The following is a 23,553-nucleotide window of genomic DNA, read 5'->3' on the forward strand; positions in this document are numbered from 1 at the left end:
TAAATAAATGAACTTATCCTCTACTTAATTATAAGCCGCATTATCCGCCGTCTGCGTCGTCACGCACACCCATATCACTCACTCGCACATCCACGCTGATTATCATTTAATATTACTCTCATCGCATTCTTCTCTGAATTATTTTTATTTATTGTTGTCCTTATTTATTTAAAATTTCGAGGTCTAGCAGCGTCAAGTCTTTTTACAAGAAAAATTTATGTATTTTAATAAAATCTTTTTACTTTGTATTCTTACCTCTGTAATTCTTTGTGACCACTAAAAAATACACATGTAAACTTTGTATTTAAATATCTTGTATTCCCTTGTTAAATTTAAACACAATTTAAAGATTTTTCAAAGTAGTGCAACAATTATTTTTTGAGGCAATATATATGTTCTCTCTGTAATTGGCGCTGTAATTTAAAGAAATATCATTTTTTTTGTAATTGTAATAGATTACTTGAAGCGTGACTCTTCTTTTTGATAAGGTAACATAATTTTGTGATGTGTCTTGATAGATCACTTGGGTTATAATTTTTCGGAAATAAAGATACTACTGCTTAGATTTTTTCGAGATTTTTCGAGATATAAAGATTACGTCTACCACTTGTTACTTAAATTTTTTTGAGGTATAATACTACCATTTTCTTTTTTTTCGACGTAACAACATATAGTTAAACTACTATGCGTGAACTTGGCGCTTTTTTTTACTTTTTTTTAAAAAAAGGTGTATATTTCCTGGTTATAGATATTCAGTTTTCAAATGAATGGAACCCAATCCGAGTTGTTTCATATCCGTTTAAAAGCAGAACGATTATTTTACTTTATAGATGTATTATAGCGGAAAGCTGATTGCAGTTTCAATTTCTATTATCCAAGCTAAGACATATTGGATATAATAAGTTATTTTGTATATAAATTTTCTATTTTTATTAGTGATCAATAGAAAAAAATTATTTGCAATGCGTATAATTTCTAAATAGAGAATTTCCATAAATACTAAATAAACAATATTTTCAATATTGTTTAAATATAGTAGCTATGTGCGAATTACATAGCAAATACACAAAAATATAAACAAAAAGTGTTTTTACAACCCAAAATCATAATTCAAGTTAATTTGTTAATAAATCTACAAATAATATGCTGTTGTTAAATGAAAATAAAATTAAAATCTATAACATGAGATACGATAATGTACACGAGCCTGATATAGATACATATACCAATTTCAAGATTGCGCAACGGCCACCATTTTCTCTTGATAAATTAAATATATAGTATGATTTACAAGGCCCATCAATTTTGATAACGATGCAGCCTTTGTATCTAGAAGAGCAGCTTGTTCTTGCGTTCCAGTAAAACGGACTACGCCAGCTGGGCGATCTGTACGCGCGCTGATTACTCCAGTCTCTACCAAATTGCAAAGACATGCTTCTGTTTCTTCAGTCGGAAGATTTAGTAACTCAGCCATGCGAGTTAATGCAATCTTGGTGTAATATTTGGCCATAATTCTTATGTTCTAAAAAAATGTTTCTTTATATATCTACATTCTGTGCATGATATTATTAAAGTAAGACTATCGTCAAATAAATATTTTACTATTTTATATTTTTCAACTAAATTTTGAATATTGACAATTTTGTATGATATAATTTAATACATATATACTTTTCATTATCATTTAAACACGTTCTGAATAATATATAAACTTACATGTTCTACAACACGGTTCCGCAAATCTGCCCACTGTTTGCATCCTTCTCGATTACACTTTCTTCGCTTTAGTCAGAATTTGCATCACTTGCAGCATAACATCGTCCACTAGCCGAGGATTGATTTCTCGAAGTTGGGCAGCAACGAGATTGCCAAATAAAGCCGCTTTGTCAGTCGGTTATGTTGATGGAGGAGGAGGAGGAGGAGGAGGAGGTACAAACGGCGGAATGTTAATTGCAGGTGAACGATTGAGAGCATCAACCAATTGATCAAAGGGTCCGTCTTCATCTATACTGAGACGACGCTTACCTACAACCATATTCACAGATCCTGTATTTCCTATCTATTAAAATTATATTCATAAGTCACACAAATAAAGGGTACTATGTAGTAGACTTGTTAGTTTACTCACGTGATCCACGACTGCTGCTATTACTGCCAATGCTGCCACTACAAAAGATGTCTTCACTATCATTGGATTCTTCACATTGGTTTTCCAGACCTTCGGACGCCGGAATATTGGTTGCAGTCCTGTAACATACAGTTTTGCATTAAATTTGCATGCAATAAATAAAAATAAAAATGTACTAGTGCATTGAGACACGTTTATACGCTCGTAAATTCATACATACGATACTGCATATCGTTGATAAACTGTATCCACTCAGCGTGCACCCAGCTGCTTCTTCGTGTTCCCGCTGAGCCACTCGGTTGGTGCTGCTTATTTTTATGGATTCTGTTGGCATCGCACAGAGATTTCCATTTTTTTTTATACTTGCAATGTCCATCGTGGGTAATAGAAGAAATAAAAATATGTTTATAGCACACTAATAAATTTTATTCCAGTTAAGTTATAAACGTAGAATATTACAGTTCATTGCTGCAATTATTTCTTCCCATAGTTTGTTTCTGGTTTTCAGAGCTCGTTCTGCGAAAGGACGACGACAATCGTATAGCGGAGGACGCTTGCGAACTTCTTCGATAAGCTGTTCCTTTTCTTGAATTTTTTTGCTTCGCCAATTGCCTTCAGCATCTTGGTTTAGGATTTGGGTGGTCTCCTCCCTCGGCTCCACCACCATCGCCTCCGTACCGTTCACCAAACTTTTACGAATAATTTGTCCGTCATCTGCACATTACAATATCCACTAATGCTACTGACAAAATATGTATAATAAAAAAAAGGCATTAATACTCACCGTTTTAAGGATATGAAATATGTAAATCGTTATTTATATAAACATGACTAAATCCCTCAAAGCAAGGATGCAGATCTACTTCATTTTTATGAATGACATTTTCACATATGTCACAGGTGTACAATAGAGTTTCCTACAATATAACAAATACAAATTAACACAATATAACAAATAAATTTATATTACTTAAATAAATAAGAAATAAAAAGCAACCTAACCTATAAGTATGCTTAGTACTGTATAATATATAGATACTAACTTCGTTTGTATTTTCTGGCGATGTAAAATTATTCGTCCCTTCAGAGCCATACTTATAATTATTTAACTTCTTTCTTATAACTATTTAACTTCGTTCTTTCTGTGTCACCACGTGTACTTATTTCTCTCTGTGTCACCACATGTTTTCGGCGTTCGGCGTTGCTTCGCTAAAAGTTCAACCGTGTTGAACTTTTTAGCTAAGCAACGCCGTAACGCCACCATGACAAAAATTGATGGAGTGGGGGGTAAAACGCTGGCTTTTCTTCGCTCCGTGAAATTGTACTCAAACTTGTCTAATCCGGGAGTCAGGGCTATTAAAAAATGAGAATATTGAAGTTCACGGCGCAAAGCTGGAATTTTTTTTAATCGATTTTTTGCCGAACCTGGCAGTCGAATTGCAGCAAAAAAATTCCGCCGTTAAAGCACTCACTCTAGTACCTTCACACCAAATTTCAAGTAAAAATATGAAATAATTTAGTTGTAATCATTAATTATGTAAAAGTCAATTATCTCGGCTTTTATTGGTCGTATCGGGACGTTTTTTTTTTAAATTCATAATTTTTTAAGCGCAAACCAATGGTGCTATTTGCATTACTGTACGCCAATAAATAACGCCGATATTTAATATGCGAAATTTAAATTGTTTAAAATAATAGTTAAATTATAGAAAAAAATGTTTTTATTTTAAATTCATAAAGTAGACATCGTTACCTTTCATTTCCGATAAAGTGCATCAAAATAAGTTTACCCGTTCAGACGTGAGAGCCAAACGTCCAATTTGCATAAATAATTTGTTAATAGGCAGCCATATAAAAATTGGAGGCGAGCCTTGTGCACACTTGTTCAGCATACTGAAAGGTATCATTGAGTGAATGTCCGCTTAAATATGATAATTTTTAACCCAGTTTTCGGGAACCTGTAAAAATGGCCCTTTTTTCGCGTATTTTTTGCAATTTTGAGATTAAAAAATTTTTTTAAGGTTTATTCTTATAGGAAATTTTCTTCCGAACAATTTTCCTTTCTTCAAGTTTTGTCGTTTGACCAACACAGAAGGAGTTATTTAAAGAAAACTATACAGAAACGCGTTTTTAAATATATTTTGCAATAAAAAAAGGCGAAGCAGGCCGAGTTGATTCTAGAGACTTTACACGCTTGTTACGGGATATCATAAGAATCGATTAAAAAAAATTCCAGCTTTGCGCCGTGCACTTCAATATCTAATCCCCTGACTCCCGGATTAGTCATTCTGCATCCGTATTTGCATTACTAAAATAAACTTTTGATGGATCTTTTTTTGTACGCGTTAAATCTTATTTCTACTTGCACGATATTATTCCTACATGTTTTCCCAAGAGAAAATGATAAACATTATGTATGTATAAACTGCAGAGTTTTTGTTTTAAGCAAATATTGTCGTCAGCCCGCGAAAAACGATTGTATTAAAACCGTATTAAAAGCTTATATGAATTTAATAAGAATCTTATTAGAATCGAATATGCAAATTAATTATAATTTAAATATGTCATATTTAAATCAAATTAAAGTACCCCAATCTTATTTAATCTATATATGGATTAAACTGGACCTTGCTTTGTTAAAATATGCAAAATCAGCCGCACAGACCTAAGGAAATGCAGAGTTAATATGGTTTTAATTTGTCAAATGTGGATTAAATATGGTAATAAATTCAAAATTAATTTGTCAAATATAATCTTATAAGTCAAATATAATCATATAAGTCAAATTTGTCATATAAGTCAAATATAATCATATAAGTCAAATTTGTCATATATAAGTGTTATTTGATATTATTAGAATTTTATATAATTTTGTTTTAAATTTAAAATTATACCAATTTAAATTTGAACAAGATTATATAAAACTTTAATTTTTAAGCGTGCTACTTTATTATAAGAGTGGACTTCACGATATAACTGATACAAAAATTGTGTCGTTCCGAGACAATGTCGTGTCTTCTTGATACCGTTATCTTATAACACTCTTTGTCAAATTTTAATTACGAGAAACAGATCACATCGAATGCCATCTATCGGATACTTTGAGATGCACAATATTCTGATCTGATCATATATAATCTTATATGACTATATTATTTTTTTTTTAATTTGAATAAAAAAATTTTACATGTTAAGTTCGACAAATAAAGAAACAAATTTTACTGCAAATATTATTTAAACATTATTTAAACAAAATTACGTTTTAATAAGAATCAAATTAAAACCAAAGGGCCTAGCGGAATAAGCATGTGAAATCGGCCTTTGATCATACAGAGCTGACATTAATGTCACAAGTTAGTACCAATATGATAAAACTTTCCACCAAACATTATTTTAAAAAATCCACTTTTTTAGAAGTTATGCAGGGAGAAAGTAAAATAAAGAAATGTATTTTTCTCGAAAACCACTTGACCGATCTTGATGAAAAAAAATATATGTTATGTAGACTAATAAAACTAATTAACAACAAAAATGTCCAAAATGTTTGCCAGAAAAAAGACAAAAAAAATATTTGAAATTTTAAATAATTTTTTTTAGGGTGATATTTTTGAGGTACCTCTTTGAAATTTTTACGAAAATTTTTCTTAAAGTGTCCACTATAACATATATTTTTTTCAATTTTTTTTAAATGGTGGAACATAGTTAAAAATACGAAAATCGTAAGCGTCGCGTCACTCCGGCGCACAGTGCAGTGCCATTCCGCGTTGCGGGTGTTCGATGTAACTTTACTAGCACATATGTACGTCTGCAATTAGCCTATAATATGTATACTTTTTAATTTTTATAGTTTCCGGAGTTTACCACGTGGAGGTTGCAGTACGGTTTTAAACTCCTTATTGGGGTGCTTTTTTAACGTGTGTCCCCTCGCTTTTCACTACGTTTCCGTAAAATCAGGGTGCTTTTTTAACGTGAGTCCCCTCGCCTTTCACTACGTTTCCGTAAAATCAGGGTGCTTTTTTAACGTGAGTCCCTTCGCCTCTCACTACGTATCCGTAAAATCGGGGTGCTTTTTTAACGTGAGTCCCTTTGCCTCTCACTACGTTTCCGTAAAATCGGGGTGCTTTTTGAATGTAAGACCCCTCGTCTCTCATTACACCCTACACCTACGATTTATTTAATCTTCTTCACTATCACACTGTCTATTACTGGAATATTATTTGTTTTCTTAAACAGATCGCTCAGTATTTCTGCTGGTTTCAAAATTTTCGCTAAATATCTTGCATGAAATAGATAATATATAATTGCAGCAATATGACAGCAGCATCCAATTGTTCGTAGCCCATTAGCGATCTGTTTAAGGGGACTCACGTTAAAAAAGCACCCTGATTTTACGGAAACGTAGTGAAAGGCGAGGGGACTCGCGTTAAAAAAGCACCCCAATAAGGAGTTTAAAACCGTACTGCAACCTCCACGTGGTAAACTCTGGAAACTATAAAAATTAAAAAGTATACATATTATAGGCTAATTGCAGACGTACATATGTGCTAGTAAAGTTACATCAAACACCCGCAACGTGGAATGGCACTGCACTGTGCGCCGGAGTGACGCGACGCTTACGATTTTCGTATTTTTAACTATGTTCCACCATTTAAAAAAAATTGAAAAAATATATGTTATAGTGGACACTTTAAGAAAAATTTTCGTAAAAATTTCAAAGGGGTACCTCGAAAATATCACCCTAAAAAAAATATATTTAAAAATTCAAATTTTTTTTTTTGGTCTTTTTTTGGCAAACGTTTTGGACATTTTTTTGTTAATTAGTTTTATTAGTCTACATAACATATTTTTTTCATCAAGATCGGTCAAGTGGTTTTCGAGAAAAATATATTTCTTTATTTTACTTTCTCCCTGTATAACTTCTAAAAAAATGAATTTTTTTAAATAATATTTGGTGGAAAGTTTTATCATATTGGTACTAACTTGTGACATTAATGTCAGCTCCGTATGATCAACGGCCGATTTCACATGCTTACTCCGCTAGGCCCTTTGGGTTAAAGCCGCAATTGAATCGAGTAAAAGTCGCATACAGAACACATTAACTTTTTAATAAAGTCTTATATATAAATATTCTGCATCATGTATGGTTCTGGATCATATATAATCCACATAAGTTATCTTATTAAATACAAATTAAAACCATATTTGATTCGAAGTGTTATATGATCCACATAAGTGATCTAATTAAATTTTAATTAAAGCCCTATTTTATTGTGGATCATATTTAATCTACATAACTGATTTGAATAAGTGCAAATTAAAACTGTATATTTAAACAAATATAATTTTAATATAAATTCTGGATTTAATTTGAATTTTACCCAAATTAAATATGATTTAATATGATTTTAGTTAGATTCATATTAGATCGTTTTTCGCGGGAGGTGACAGCTGTATGTGCCCAAATAAGTAATATTTTTAATTTTTTGTGCAGACTTTAATTTTGTAAAAGATTTTTGCAATTCTATAAAGCCAATTAAAAGATCCATTTAAAAACGATAATGTCGGTAAATCATACGGTTGCAGGATCCTCTTAAGCCCGGTCTACAATGAGTTGTATCGTAAGTCGTAAGTCATAAGTGAATCGACCAATCAACGTAGAGTGTTGGTAAGATGACAATCGCGTACAGCCATCTTGGCACACCGCCGTTACTATATTCGCGTCCGCGAAACCCCGCGATCTCTGTATCCCGCTATTACCACACCCACGTCCGCAAACGCCGCGATTTTTTGTATATATCTGCGATCTTCACGCCTTCGAGCTCCGCGATCTCTGTATCCCGCCGTTGCCACCTCCGCGTCCGTGAACGCCGCGATCTTTGTATATATCCACGACACTTCCGCCTTCAACACCGCGATCTCTGTACATAGCTCCGCTACGCTATTCGCTTCGATCTCCGCGATCGCACGTATGTATTTGCACTTAATTGAATAAATCTTGTTACGTTTTCTATTTTAACCGAGTCTTGTGTCTTCCTTCGCGCCTACTCCGAACCCTGACCAGCCGCGAGCTAGATCCGCGCTTCGGAAGCTAGGTTGTTTTAGTTATATGATAACTTATAAAATCACATGGCAGGTTAAACGTAAACCAATTAACTTAGTGAACAAAACTGCATAGCCGCATAGCTTCGTTAACTAACACTTCTTCCAATCAAAATACAATAAAAAAAATTACAAATATACATATACCTACATTTTAGGCATCAAAATGTAGATACTCATTAATTCTCCTCCCATGCAGTTTTGTTAACTAAACACCCTTCAATCAAAATATAATAAAAAACTACAAATTGTGACATGACATTGTCGCATTCACCGCCCAGACGGTAGCTCGGCCGAGGGGAAGGTCGGGGATGGCGCCTCGACTCGAGTAGGGGAGGGCTAATTGCGTTAACGAATTATTTTTTCTAGTTAGATTTTGTAGGAATGACAGGTGGTGCCGGAGCATGAGATCGACGACGAGATATGTAACGACGTGTGTCGCAACGAGGCAAGGAGAGTCGCTTAGGGGACGCTGGAGTGAGCGGTTGACCGGCGAGCGGGTCACGCGGGCCCACCGTCGCCAAAGCGCATAGATGGTCTCGCACAGCACATCCCTGGCCCCGTTGCAGCATAAGAGAGGGGTACGTCACCGCTACCGCGGAGCGAGTGGACGCCCCGGACGCCTTACCCCGGCGGCACTTAGGGCGCCGAGCAGGATAGCCAGAGTCTGGCCAGCCGGGCTAACACTGAGATGAGCCCGTACACCATGACAGCCAATTGAAATTGCCGCGGGCAGGCAGCGGATGCGAGCGGCGCCGCGAGCAGGGCGGCACGCGCGACAGATTTACGGGGCGAAAAACCGCGAGTTTGAAGGCGCATGCGCGGGTGCCAGCGTGGTCCCGCCGGGCCGGCCGCTCATTACTTTATTGTCGAACCAGCCGCAGCCGAGGAGTCATCCCCGAAAAAAGTGTCCCGACGCCGCCAAGCAGCAGCGAGCAGCTAATTTGTAAGATCTCCACTCCGGTGCCACCGCGGTAATTAAGGCTCGATCTCGGCCAAGGCCCAATCTTGGTAATCGCACATACCGATTAGATTACCGTATAGATTGGTCAGTGTGGGGTAGATTATGGTTAGGATATCAGGGTAGGTACGTCGATTCCCACAATAACGAATCTTTTCATATAGGTAAAATCTCACTATATTTTATCATGCTCTATGTACAAGTAATAAACCTCTTCAATGTGTATGAGTACGTGGTCGTGTGTGTAAGTGTAAGTTATTGTTGTGTAATGCAATATTCTCATTACTCTTCTTGGAAAAGTTGTTTAACGAAACTCTTCTTCTTAGGGGAACTCTTTCGTGGTATCACCAGGTTTCGTCCGGGAGTCCTTGGCTTGCCTCTTGGTGTGGACGGAACGGGACTCAGTCGGGAACGTGGAAGACGTAGTTGAGAAGGAGTTTTAAATACGTAGTCCGTCTGCGTGGCCACAGAGTTTCCCCGATCGTGTGGAATTGGAAGATGTCGGATTCGTGGAACTGGGATTAGTAGATCAATCGATATGAGTTTCCAAGGTAGAAGGGTCTCTATCTTAAAGATAGGAAGTTGGTCCTTCGCCTGGACCTCTATTGGGATAAGTTTTCAAGGTAGGAAAGTCTCTTCCTTCTGATCCTTCGTTGAGATCTCAAGAACTGGAGTTGGAGCTGGAGTCGGACTGGAAGTAGACGGCGCCTTGTTTACGACTGATTCCAGTGCTGCCGGATGGGCTGGGTCGGAATGGCCCCAGTGTGCAATCGGCGTAAACTTCTACTTCGTCTTGGTCTTCGGGATGCACTTCCACGGTAGAGTATTTACCATGGAGGTCAGGACAGGTCGATCCTTCGTCTTGGTCTTCGGAACAGGAAGTGGAGGAACCCGGACACTTCGTGCCGCGCGCCCGTTGTACTATCTGTGCCGCGTACGTACGGTCGTACGCTCGTGTGTTCGTGGCGGACAGCTGACCGCCACAGTCAGATTACTGTGTGAATGCCGGTTAGGTTACCTTGGCATTTTGATAGAACGTGTGGTCGTAGGGCGGCCGAGATAGAGTTCAGAAAGTATTAGAAAGCCCTCCTCGGGAACTCAGATGCGGCCGACAGTCAATTCGCGTCTAATGTATCGTGTTGCGTGCTTGTGACCAGAGGCGTGCCGCGAACGGTGCGTATTACAAGAAAAGTGCACGCACTTGTGTGCTTTATGCACGCACGAAATGCACTGTTTCTCGTCACCTCTGATTTTTGTCATCTCTGAACAGTACACTTAACGTCATTAATGCCTGGTCCACTAAAATTGATGCATTTTGGAACGCATTCAAAACGCGTGCAACGTTCTAGCTATTCGTGCACCGTGACTGATCGAGAAACGGCAACGCTGTCCCCAGCTGTCTTTTGGCGCACATATTTTGACACAACGACGACGTAAGTTTGAAATAAATATACAAAGTGACAAGATATATTTTTAATTTATTTCAATTATATATATATATATATATATATATATATATAATACTGTTTGTGCTTTTTTGCAGAATGCAGGAAATACAGATTCCAAATATATTGGTAAGTCTATCAGTGCAAATAATACTGTCGCTGACACAATATTATTTATGAATGAATGAATGAACGAATGAATGAATTAAATTATTAATTAATTAAAAATTTATTCATTCATTTATTCAAAAATCATATCAGTTTACAGTTTGCTTGCTCGGAAGCTGAGTTCATATCGTGACTTATTCATTAATTTAATAATTTATTTATTAATAATTAATTAAAAATTAATTAATTAATTAATGTTCCAACGATAGCTGTGTTTCAAGTGCGACAAATAATCGGTGCGCAGTTAAACAAGTTGGAAAAAATATATATGTATATATATTTACGTATGGCTTTGATTCTAATTTGATTAATTAATTAATTAATTAATTTACTCAAAAATCATATCAGTTTACAGATCGCTTATTCGGGAGCTGAGTTCATAACGTGATTTATTTATTAATTCAATAATTTATTTATTTATTCTATCATTAAATTATTAATACATAAATATTAATTAATATTTAATGATAAAATAAATAAATGAATTATTGAATTAATAAATAAATCACGTTATGAACTCAGCTCCGAAACAAGCAATCTGTAAACTGACAGGAGCTTTTTCTATCGAATGGGAGCTGATGCGGCATTAGATGTGACAGAGACTGATTTTGTTTTAGAAGCTACCAAAGAGTTCCTTGAGCGTTATAAAGCCAGTAAAGAAGGCAGGATAAAGCAGTTACCAATATTGTCCTCTTAAGACGTGTCCATCAGGTTAGAGTCCTATATTAGTAAAGAAACGCAAATTTGTTCCTCCTTCTGATTGGTCGTTTATAGACCAATAGACATCAGGGCGTACGATCACAAAATGGCAGCGGCGGCAGAGTGGGAATGCCTGCATTATACAACTGACAGTGTTGACTAAAGTTTATAAATGCATATATATTATTATTTCTTGTGATCAAGGTAAGTAGAAATATCTTTTCTGTGTTGTTAAATAACTGCAGAGGACTTTACTGACATTGTGGGTTGCTTATTTGTGCCCTGCACCATATATGCAGCGTAAACTTTTCATTCTGTCGGATTCTCATTATAATTCGTTTATTTGATCTATTTCCAGATGAGGCACTGTTCAGTTAGTGGCTGTAATGTAAAGGAAAAGCAAGGCCTTATATTGTTTCAATTTCCGAAAGAATCAAAAAGGCGTGCAAAATGGATTTCATTAGTAAACCGTCCAAATTGGCAACCTTATACAAATAGCACAGTTTGCGAAGTATGCATCACTATGTGTTTCTACTGCTGTTAATAAATTTTCTGTTAATAAATTAATCGTACCCCTTTTTAATGTTTAGATGCATTTTGGCTTAGACCAGTGGGAGCAGAGGAGGGTCGATGGTTCAAGAAAGTTGTGATGCTCGGCTATTCCATCATTACTATCTTCAGGAGAAAATTCTTTGTCTGCCTTTAATAATTTTTCTTTTAATGATCATAACTACTGTCACCTGCCCAGTGCTCCACCAGCCATTCCCCATCCTCCGATACTCCTCCCTCAATCACGAAGTATCTTGAAAGATGTTTCTAACATAAATTTGGATAACACTCCTATCCGCCCAGCAATTTTTGTCACCTCTGTCAATTTAACCAAGAAAATATCTACATCGGAAACACAGTCGTCAGCATCCTCACCAGTTGCAGATATCACGGAAGAACAGTCGTCGACATCCTCACCAGTTGTAAATACCACAGAAGAACAGTCGTTAACATCCTCATCAGTTGCAAATATCACGGAAGAACAGTCGTCAATATCCTCACCAGCTGTAAATACCACAGAAGAACAGTCGTTAACATCCTCATCAGTTGCAAATATCACGGAAGAACAGTCATCAACATCCTCACCAGTTACAGATACCACGGAAGAAGAATCTGTGGAAGCTTTGAAGCGGCGATTAGAATTAAAAGAAAAAAAATTAACCGAACTCCAGACGAAACATGTTTTCATGCAAAAGATGGCAGATAGAGTTTTTAAGAATTACTGCAGTATTAAGAGGCAACATACAAAAATGAAAATAGATCTTAAAAGACTTCAAGATTTCCATCATCGCAGCCATGAATTATTAACCGGCAGATTGCGCCAAGACCAATTGAAGGCTATATGTGCAAAAACTACAAAAGGAAGAAAGTGGAGCACTCCAACTATTACTGACGGACTAATATACAAAATGAAATGGGGCACGCAAGGCTACTCAGATTTCGTCAGAAAGTTTCCAATTTTTCCTTCAGTCAGAAAACTTCAGCAAGCTGTTGAACACATGAAGTTTGAGTCAGGCATTCTGGAAGAAGTATTTGATGTAGTTAAGTGTCAAGTTCCATATATGGCACTTTGTGAGAGGCATTGCATGGTAGCATTTGATGAAATGGCTATTAAGCCCGGTGAAATGTATTACTCTTCCAGTAAATGGATCATTGGCTTATGTACGTTTCCTAAGCACACTGGCCTGGCAAAGAAAGCATTAATCATTGCATTAGCAGGAATCACCACTCGGTGGAAGTATGCCGTGGCATATTATTTCACAAACAAGATTGATTCCGAATCAAATCAAACAGACTGTAATGTTACAGGAAATGCATTAAAAGACATCATCAATAAGGTTATTGTAAGAGCTGAGAATATTGGCCTGAAAGTTGCCTCTGTGACTTCAGACATGGGGCCTGACAATCTATCTTTGTGGAGGGCTTGGAATGTTGGACGCTATGAAAACGGTAAAGAGATGCACCGTCCCTCACCCAGCACGACCACAAGACAAATTATGCATCATGCCTGATCCTGTGCATTTATTCAAAAACATCCGTTCCATGTTGGAGAGTCAGAAAGTGATTTGTTTGCCTCAATCAGTTGTGCATTCTCAAGGCCTCAGCTATCCTATTGTGGAAGTTAAACACTTAGAAGAACTAATACGTCATGAAAACAAGTTTGAATTTAATATTGCAAACAAATTAAAAGAGTCTAGTCTTCACGCGAAGAGTAATCACTTTTCCACAATGAAAGTTTCCACAGCAAGGTCTGTCATTTGTCAAAGAACGGTAATTGGCCTCAAGATGTATGCTAAGACCACAGGAGATACAAAAATTCTCACTACAGCTTTCTTCATTTCTCTTGTAGATCATTGGTTTGCTCTTGTCACCAACAGAGGTCAGAAGTTAGCTCTCAGTAAGAAAAATGAAGATGCATACAACAAAGCCATTGAGCATCTTAAATTCACAGCTTATGTATTCCAACATATGAAGATTGGTACAAAAGGTCACTGGAAACCAGTCCAGACAGGACTACTCATGGCAGTTGATTGTCTAATATTGCTGCAGAATTATTTTTTGAATGAAGTTGGTTTTTCTTTTTTATTACTTGGCCGCTTCACTCAAGATTGTCTCGAAAACCTGTTTTCTCTTCTGCGCTTCAAACAGCCTGTTCCTTACGCTCTCCATCTAAAACAAAATTTGAAAATGATTACCTTGTCACAGCTGTGCATCAATACCAAGAAAAACACCAACTACGATAATGATGTTGATGACACTGTAGGTGAAAAAATTGAACAAGATTTCTTGGAGTTTTCTAAAGCTGTAGCAATCTCACGACAACAACAAGAAGACTTGAATGCATTCTTCGAAACATGTGCTATTAAAGTCCCACAGGTGACTGATGACCAGATGCATAGCATTGATGAATGGGAGTGGTCAATAATATATGACATAGCTGGATCAATTGTGTATAGTGTGAAGTGCACAAACATGACAGTCTGCGATAACTGTTTCAAAAGTGTTCTTTGGAAAGGTGAAGGGCATCACCCTTATTCCATTATTGTTCAAATGAGGAGTTACAAAGAGGGGAGCCTTCTGTACGTGTCACATCCTTGTTTCAAAGCAATCTTGAAGAGTGAAATTACTTTCCGCAATCTGATAGACACACTTACTGAAGCCAAAAATATGAACATTGTAGACTTCTTAGTAAAAGAGCTACAGTATGTCTGGGAAGGAGCAGATGTACCTCTCTGCCATGATATCACTACTAAAATCCTGAAGAGGTTTATCACAATGCGACTGAAAATGTATGGATTGAAAACAAGAAAAAAACGTACTGAAATGAACTTTGAACGCGTTTATAGCAGTAAGACTGCGGCCAGGTTTGCTATCGTTCGCTGATTCGGTCTCTTACCTGTGCAAAATTTATGACTGACTGTTTATTTCATGATCTCTCTCTCACAATACACACACACACACACACACACACACACATACACACATATTATATATAATATATAAAATATAAAATATAAAAATATAAAAATATAAAAATATAAAACATATTATATATAATATGTAGTATTGTGAGATTATGAAATAAACAGTCAGTCATAAATTTTATCTCTATATAAAATATATATAATATGTACCAATGCTCACACATATGCAGAGTACTATATTATTTGTGTTATGCTCTCTGGCAGGGTATTTATTTTTACATATTTCAAGACTGACAAACCGTTACCACTAATGTAAATTTACATAAAATAAAGAATATATTGTGAAAATAATAATTTATTTCAAAATTAGAACAATTATACAATTTTATATATATAGTGATTTTCATTAATATTCGGACATTTTATAAAAAATATATTTTTGCATAAATTACATTTACATATAAATTAAATTACTATAACTTCAATAGTTCAATATTTTGTAGGGTATCATTTTGTGCTTCAACTTACTAAAAAAAAACATTTCTTAAATAAATATACCGATTAATTTTTTTCAAGTATTATGATGTCCGAATATTAATGCGAGGCACTGTATTATTAAATTATAAATTATAAATATACAATTAGTCCGTTTATAATTACGTTATAGACAGAACGAGCCCAAAACACTAAGACTCTTTAAAACTCTTTTATAGCTCAAAACCTTTAGCAAGCGCTTGCCAACGTACAGCTCCTGTTTCATTAGGTGTATGTCACAAACCATTTTCTCAAAAGTAGCAAAGTCACTGTTATACTCCTGCTCTTGAAGATTTTTTAATTTTTCTTCCACTATTCTGGTCTGGAACTTGAGATACTGTATTTCATCCGCCTTAGACGATGGAGCAGAAATGAGATTTAAATTGGAGCTCTGCAGAAAGATCAAGGTTAAGTAACAGTACTAGGGTCGACGGATATTTGTAATTTATTTGAGATAAAAAAACTGAATTTACCTCACACATATTCAGAAATGGACCAGCAGGTTCGCTGATATGACAGTGAAACAACTTGCTCTTTCTCCCTGCACAAAAGAAAATTATTGAAAAGCGTAAAACTTGGTAGGAGCCTAACCTCGAACGAGCAACAAGTCTCTCTATATTCGAAAATGTCACGTTCGATGCATTTCATTATTTCATTTCTTAAATAAAAATTGATGTAATGTCGATACAGGTATTGAACTGCAACGAAGAATAAATACTTACTTTAGTAAACAGCACTGATTGCGCTGGCTAGATAGTGACGGCAGCAAGGTGGGGGTACGATCACAAGATGGCGACGGCAGCAAAGTGGGGGTAAAGTTTGCGTCTCTCTACTAATATAGGACTCTACATCAAGTAAGTCGCAAGACAAACACTTGTTTATAAAAATGAATGCTGGTCTCTCTCAATTCATTTATTATAATATTTTTTATTTATAATATACTTCTTTATTTTTAATATTCTTTTATGATTGATTTTGTTTCAGAAGCTGCCAAAGGATTTGCAGAATCAAAAATATAAGGAACAAAAAGTCGATATTAGCGATTAGGAAAATGAATTACATAACGAATAAGTAACATTTACTTCGCCAGTCAATAATTAACACAATTGAGAATTTAATTTATTATGCCGGCAATGATTATAATCGTGGTAACGATTATAATCGTCGTGACAAATTGTCACCGAGTTTCGACCAAGGATTCTGAAGTTGATGTAATTTTTAATGCTTATAATATAAGTATTTTAATTAAATAATTAAATTTATTGCGAAAAATATTATCTCAGGCAAGGCAATATTTTTCGTAATAAATTTAATTATTTAATCAAGATGCTTATATTGCAAGCATCTAAAATTACATCAACTTTAGAATGACCAGAAGCCCTATTAATCCTTGGTCAAAACTCGGTGACGATTTGTCAGGACGATTATAATCATTGCCGGCATAATAAATCAAATTCTCAATTGTGTTAATTATTGACTGGCGAAGTAAATGTTACTTATTTGATATATAATTTATTTTCCTAATCGCTAATATCTGTTTTGTGTTCCTTATATTTTTGATTCTGCAAATCCTTTGGCAGCTTCTGAAACAAAATCAATCATAGAAGAATATTAAAAATAAAAAGAAGTAAGTATATTATAAATAAAGAATATTATAATAAATGAATTGAGAGAGACCAGCGTTCATTTTCATAAACAAGTATTTGTCTTGCGACTTACCTGATGGACACGTCTTAAGGGACAATATTGATAACTGCTTTTTCCTGCCTTCTTTACTGGCTTTATAACGCTCGAGGAACTCTTTGGCAGCTTCTGAAACAAAATCAGTCTCTGTCACATCTAATGCCGCATCAACTCTCATTCGATAGAAAAAGCTCCTGTCAGTTTACAGATTGCTTGTTTCGGAGCTGAGTTCATAACGTGATTTATTTATTAATTCAATAATTTATTTATTTATTTTATTATTAAATATTAATTAATTTATGTATTAATCATTTAATGATAGAATAAATAAATAAATTATTGAATTAATAAATAAATCACGTTATGAACTCAGCTCCCGAATAAGCGATCTGTAAACTGATATGATTTTTGAATAAATAAATTAATTAATTAATTAATCAAATTAGAATCAAAGCCATACGTAAATATATATATATATATATATATATATATATATATATATTTTTTTTTTTCCAACATGTTTAACTGCGCACCGATTATTTGTTGCACTTGAAACACAGCTATCGTTGGATCATTAATTAATTAATTTTTAATTAATTATTAGTAAATAAATTATTAAATTAATAAATAAATCACGTTATGAACTTAGCTTCCGAGCAAGCAAACTGTAAACTGATATGATTTTTTAATAAATGAATGAATAAATGAATTTTTAATTAATAAATAATTTATTTCATTTATTCGTTCATTCATTCATTCATTCATTCGTTCATAAATAATATTGTGTCAGCGACAGTATTATTTGCACTGATAGACTTACCAATATATTTGGAATCTGTATTTCCTGCATTCTGCAAAAGCACAAACACACAGTATTATATAATTGAAATAAATTAAAAATATATCTTGTCACTTTGTATATTTATTTCAAACTTACGTCGTCGTTGTGTCAAAATATGTGCGCCAAAAGACAGCTGGGGACAGCGTTGCCGTTTCTCGATCAGTCACGGGGCACGAATAGTTAGAACGTTGCACGCGTTTTGAATGCGTTCCAAAATGCATCAACTTTAGTGGACCAGGCATTAATGACGTTGAGTGTACATATTATCTAAGTCCTCGTCGGAATCCGACAATCCGACCACTGCTGCTTCTTTGACTTTGATTTTTGCCCTTTAATTTTTGAAGCTTTCATGATATCGTACGGCCACATCATCCAAGTGTGCTATTTCATCATTATTCTACTTCAGCCAGTCATTCAACGTAGTTCTCGTGACTCCAAATTGTTTTGCGGCTACTTTTGTCTTAATTTTATCTTTTTGATTATTTTCCTTTTTTTACCGCAAGAACTGCCTTCCTGAGTTATTCCTTGTCGACGGGATCGTTTTGTGGTGGTACGTGCGTACCATTTTCTTGCAATTGAGAAATACAATGACGCATTTACAACAAAAAATAGAGTAAAACCACCGGGATAAAGTCGTCATAGTGACGAGTTTGCCCCGGTGGCTTGGTGACGACTTTGCCCCGGACACATATTTTAAGTTTGATCGCTCATATTAGAAACCAATGAAAATAAAAAAAACTTTATTGGATTCGTGTTCAGCATGCATTACTCTTCAGAATCACTTATCTCGAGATTTGGAGAGAAAATAATATTTAAAATAATAAAAATTTTCGACGCGCAAAAATTTCACTTTGGACCTCCAAAAACACGTTTGCCTTAATAAAAATCATGGCACATAATCTCACTAAATTCAGTTCGTTACATGGGCACCATAAGTAGAGTTTACTATATTAATGACGAGTTTACACAACATACAGATTTCGAGATAACTGTAGTAACGACTTCGCCCCGGTCTCCTTTACTTGGCGCCTTTTTTTACCTTTTTTGAAAAAGGTAATTTTGTTTTGATACATTAATACATAGAATAATAAAATGAATTGATCTGTTGTAAAAAAAATTTTTTTAATTTGATTGCATGTTGTAGACGCATTCAATTTTACAAAATTGCAAATGTAAAAATTAATATTATTATTCGATTCCTTTCATTACCTATTCTATGTATAAAAGTATCAAGTCATCGATGTATAAAAGTAAAGTCATCAAAAAGTGAATACTTTATGAGATATTTTATATTTTAAATTAAAAATATCATGACAAACTTAATATCTCAGGAAATTCTTAAAGAAAAAGTGTTTATTGTTTCAAAAACGTCTCAACAAGGGCTATAAAAATATGCAATAAAAAATATATAGAGAATTTGATTCAAAAAGTTCAGTGATTCTGATTTGACGACTCCACCTAAGGTCAAATACAATCAGTAAATGGATCTTTTTAAACCCTACAACTTATTTTATCTAAAACATTTTTTTGCAGAACTGATATTTTTCGAGATATTTCGGAACCCCGATATTTTTTCCTTACTCTGTATATACATTGTTCGAGAGCACAGAGCACGCGGTAGCGCGAGTGATAGCGCGAGAAGGACAACACGAGGAGACACAGTTCAATAAGTTTATGAGAATGAGTACAATAAAATAAGTATATTACAAAATATATATACAGAATGTACAGAGTTCCTTTACTTTTAGCAAAGCAAGAAGCCGTGAACGCGCGCACTGAATTGAGCACGGCGTGCTAGAAGCAGTAAAGCGGATTCGCTAAGCGAGATAGCGGAATTTCGTGTTCTAAGCGAAAGTATTCGAAGTGGTGTGCAAAGCGGTTTTAACTAGCGGGTGAACTTCGACAAAAAGAGGGCCCTCGGTACAGCGGCGAATCTTTTATTAACCCTTCGCTGGTAACGTCTTTTCCGGACCTGTAACTAGTAACGTCGGGTCACTCGTGTCCGACGCCTAAAAAATACTTTAAAGTGTTCTAAAAAAATCTGAAAAAATTTATGTTACCTTATTAACTATTCTACTTTAAGGATCCATCGCTATATTGCCGATTTTTTTATTTGTTTAAGCAATATATTTATATAAACAAATATAAACGTAAAAAATGGTCCATTTTTTTTTCAAAAAATCGTAACTGTGGCAACAATTAATATATTTAAAAAAAAAAAAAATTAAAATTTAAGAATAGTACTTAAAAAAAAAATATTAGAAGTATGTATAAATAAATGGGATGCTTAAGTTTTGAGCATCAAAATCACGTTTTTTGAAAGTACGTAAATAGGTACAAATTACAGTAAAATACACATTTTATTCATTTTTAATTAATTTTATTCATGAAAATGTAATCAATCACAATTATTTATTACAAAATTATAAAAAAGTGCAAAAATATGAAAAAATTATAGTAATATCGAGGCTAAATTATTGTGCACAGATTGATATTTATAGATAACTAAGATTAATCTATCAATTCTCAATAAAAGAACATGAATTTTTAGTAAAAAAAACATCTAAATTAAAATAAACATTTTACTCACCTGCTATTTTTAATCAACGTAACTAGTAACGTCGGGTCACTCGTGCACTTTCAAAATTTCGTCTGGCTCTCACAACGGCTGTTTACGCACTAGACCGTCAGCGCTTGGGGAGCTAGTAGCTTAGTAGTATACAATTTTTTTCAGTATAGTTTGGTCCCCCCCCCTCCCTTCGAGCTACAGGGACAGTCACTTTCGCTAGGGCACGAGTGACCCGACGTACCAACGAAGGGTTAATTCCGAGTCGAGGCTCTCTCCGGACTAATAACCAATAAATTTAAACATCAAAGGTTGTTTAAGGACTCACAATCAGGTGCGTGATTGGTGGCCAAGGGCCGGCCGCGGGAAGATTCGCGCTTGACATGCACGGCGCTCAGATTTTGGAAGGTGATTGGCTATCGGCGGCCTACGTCATCGTACTAGCGACAATTTTCGTTTGGCGATCCGCAGAGATCGTTACTTGTTTTCGATAGCAATGTTTATGGCATAGATTTTTTGCTTGCTTGTGCGACCGGTTCGCCGTGACTTTGTTATTAATAATAATGTTAGCGAACTTTCCGGAATAAGAATACCGGAAAAATGCATGCCATAACTTGACTGTAATTTAAAGCGAAATTTTGATCGACTTATATTTTACTCAAGCGTGCGTGTTCGGACATGCGATTTTCGACGCGGATTATTACGATCTCAAACATCCCGCTCGCCTCGTCATATTTTGACGAAACGAGACGGTGCGCTCGATGGTGCGACCAGAGAGAAACCTGAGAGCGGCCATCCGGCTTCGGGGGACGTCTGTTCTAATCTGCCCTCTGAGAAAGTGGACGTCAACTACAGCGTTACGCTCGGTAACAATCAGAGAGGACTCGGGTAACGATACATGGGTTCGTATCCATGCTATGGTTCGTGTCCGAACTACTCAGATGGAGAGGATATGCTGGTCGCGCAAGCGAGAGCTGGCGTTAAAAAACTGCAAGAGTTTTATAATGGCTGATTTTTTCACATAACGTTATATTGCGGCAAGTCAGCACCCACTCGCAAAGTCAGGTACTGGGACACCTGGCGCCGGCGCGCTTTGAAATAGGTCAAATTATTAAGTGCGATAAAAGTGTTTTGTAATGGCTAAAATTTTGTGAGAAACTAATAAATAATATAAAAAACCGTTAGAAAGTGGTCAGACCGCACAGTTATGGGACGCAGCGAGTCAACACCTCGCATAAGTGGTCGCAATAATTAGGTCAGTAAAACTGTTTCGAAATAGCTGAAAATTTAGAAACTATTAAATTATTGCGTATAATAAAGGAAGAAAATGGTCAGATTTCAGTTTAATGGGACTGACGCAGTCAGCAGTCGTTTGAAGTGCGAAGATCAAGCGCGCGCGGCTGCTCCAAGCGCGTAGTGATTTGCTTATAATTAAATTCCATTTGTATATTTAATAAAATGATTGAAAGATTTTTAATTAAATCACGATTGAAATTGTTATTTTTTACGTTGTTTTCCTTTTCTGCTTTGAAAAGAACGGTTAGATGGTTTGAACAGAGTGTCGGTATTCGGCGTCAGTCTTAAGGCGAAAATAAACGACGCGTTGTCATGCTATACGAGCTTTATTTGTCATTATTTTGAGCCAGACTCGCCGAGTCACGCTTCGTTTATTTTTTCGCCTTAAAATACACAGTTAGATTAAGGTACACAGTACCAGAGTGATATACAAGTTTTGTGTGAGTAAAGAAAATATGATTCCTATCTGCGAAATTTGTTTAAAAAAAGACAAAAAAAATATACTATATATATATCTATATATATATATATATAGGAAGATGTCCTAATTGACTCACTCACTCACTCATCAACGCTCAGCCCAAACCCCTGAACCGAATTTTTACAAAAAGTATATGAAATGGGGGTAGAATTTTCCGGGGAGTGCCACTATGTGTATAGTTTTTTGTTACCAATTTTTTAGAAACCGGTTTTTCTAATTTTTCTAATTTTTCGGGAAATAATTCACCGAATTTCAAAGAATTGTAGATCAAACAGGGGTAGAATTTTCCGGGGAGTGCTATAAAGTGTATAATTTTTTGTTACCGATTTTTTTGGAAACCGGTATTCGACATTTTTTCATTTTTTCGGGAAATAATTGACCGAATTTTAAAGAAATATATATGAAACAGGAGTAGAATTTCCCGGGGAGTGTCATTATGTGTATAGTTTTTTGTTACCAATTTTTTTCGAAATCGGTATCCGAAAGTAGTATTGACTGTGAAATTTAATAACGTCAAAGGTGGCACTAAAAAAGTTTTCACTAAATAATTAATTGCTCGCGACAGTCACGAATTGAAGTGACTGATTTATCAGTTTTGACATATAATATGTGGAAGCAGCAACTTCATAATATAACACAGACAAATGACATAGACACTACGCGGCGCATCGTCGTATATTTTCGCGTTATTAAAATTCAACATCGACCTCTATATCTAGGGCAGCGACATTATCCTTTGGTTTACCCTTGAAACTTGGTGACATTTATGAGTATATGTTCGGCTCAGAAATTCGAGTTCAGAAGTTCGAGCCGAACATACACTCATAAATGTCACCAAGTTTCAAGTTAATCGGCTTCTCACATTCTGTATAGATAAGTTGATAATTTCACTCAGTATATGTCAGTTGTTAGTAAATGTCAAAAGAAATATATGGAAAAAAAATATATAGAAATGGAAAGTAATTTAAAAAAAATGGATATTAAAGAAGGAAAATAAGGGTAAAAAAATTAAAAAAATCTCTATATATATAAATGAATGTATGTATGTATGTATGTATGTATGTCCTTTATGCACTCTTAAACTATTCGACTGGTTTTGAAAGTATTATATATGAAGTAAGGGTAGAATTTTCCGGGGAGTGTTATAGAGTGTATCGTTTTATATTACCGATCTTTTTG

At 35.2% G+C, this 23,553-nt stretch overlaps 1 protein-coding gene and 1 long non-coding RNA gene across 5 annotated transcripts; both read right to left on the bottom strand.

Annotated features, from left to right (window-relative positions):
* Positions 1-1,052: 1,052 nt before the first annotated feature.
* LOC143907523 (uncharacterized) lies at positions 1,053-2,704 on the bottom strand. 2 transcript variants are annotated; one of them, XR_013259877.1, is made up of 5 exons: positions 2,588-2,704; positions 2,349-2,490; positions 2,129-2,247; positions 1,717-2,025; positions 1,053-1,522 (listed from the first exon to the last, which is right to left on the bottom strand). It is a non-coding gene; the product is annotated as an uncharacterized LOC143907523 (long non-coding RNA). The 2 variants fall into 2 exon arrangements; XR_013259878.1 differs by lacking the exon at positions 2,588-2,704 and having other exon boundaries at positions 2,349-2,547.
* A 12,670-nt stretch (positions 2,705-15,374) lies between these two features.
* LOC143907526 (uncharacterized) lies at positions 15,375-22,953 on the bottom strand. 3 transcript variants are annotated; one of them, XR_013259883.1, is made up of 6 exons: positions 18,128-22,953; positions 18,011-18,041; positions 17,227-17,319; positions 16,230-16,339; positions 15,981-16,048; positions 15,375-15,898 (listed from the first exon to the last, which is right to left on the bottom strand). XR_013259883.1 is itself a non-coding variant. In XM_077424366.1 (4 exons), the coding sequence occupies exons 1-4, from the start codon at positions 18,271-18,273 to the stop codon at positions 17,028-17,030; spliced, it is 333 nt and encodes a 110-aa protein (XP_077280492.1). In that variant the 5' UTR covers positions 18,274-22,951; the 3' UTR covers positions 16,765-17,027. The 3 variants fall into 3 exon arrangements, 2 of the variants coding, with proteins under 2 accessions (XP_077280493.1, XP_077280492.1); XM_077424366.1 differs by lacking the exons at positions 15,375-15,898; positions 15,981-16,048; positions 16,230-16,339 and adding an exon at positions 16,765-17,090 and having other exon boundaries at positions 18,128-22,951; XM_077424367.1 differs by lacking the exons at positions 17,227-17,319; positions 18,011-18,041; positions 18,128-22,953 and having other exon boundaries at positions 16,171-16,339.
* Between the last annotated feature and the right edge of the window lie 600 nt (positions 22,954-23,553).

The sequence above is a fragment of the Temnothorax americanus genome, unplaced genomic scaffold (assembly GCF_048541705.1).
Source record: "Temnothorax americanus isolate GAGA-0224 unplaced genomic scaffold, ASM4854170v1 Scaffold83, whole genome shotgun sequence".
Taxonomy (NCBI): Eukaryota; Metazoa; Arthropoda; class Insecta; order Hymenoptera; family Formicidae; genus Temnothorax; species Temnothorax americanus.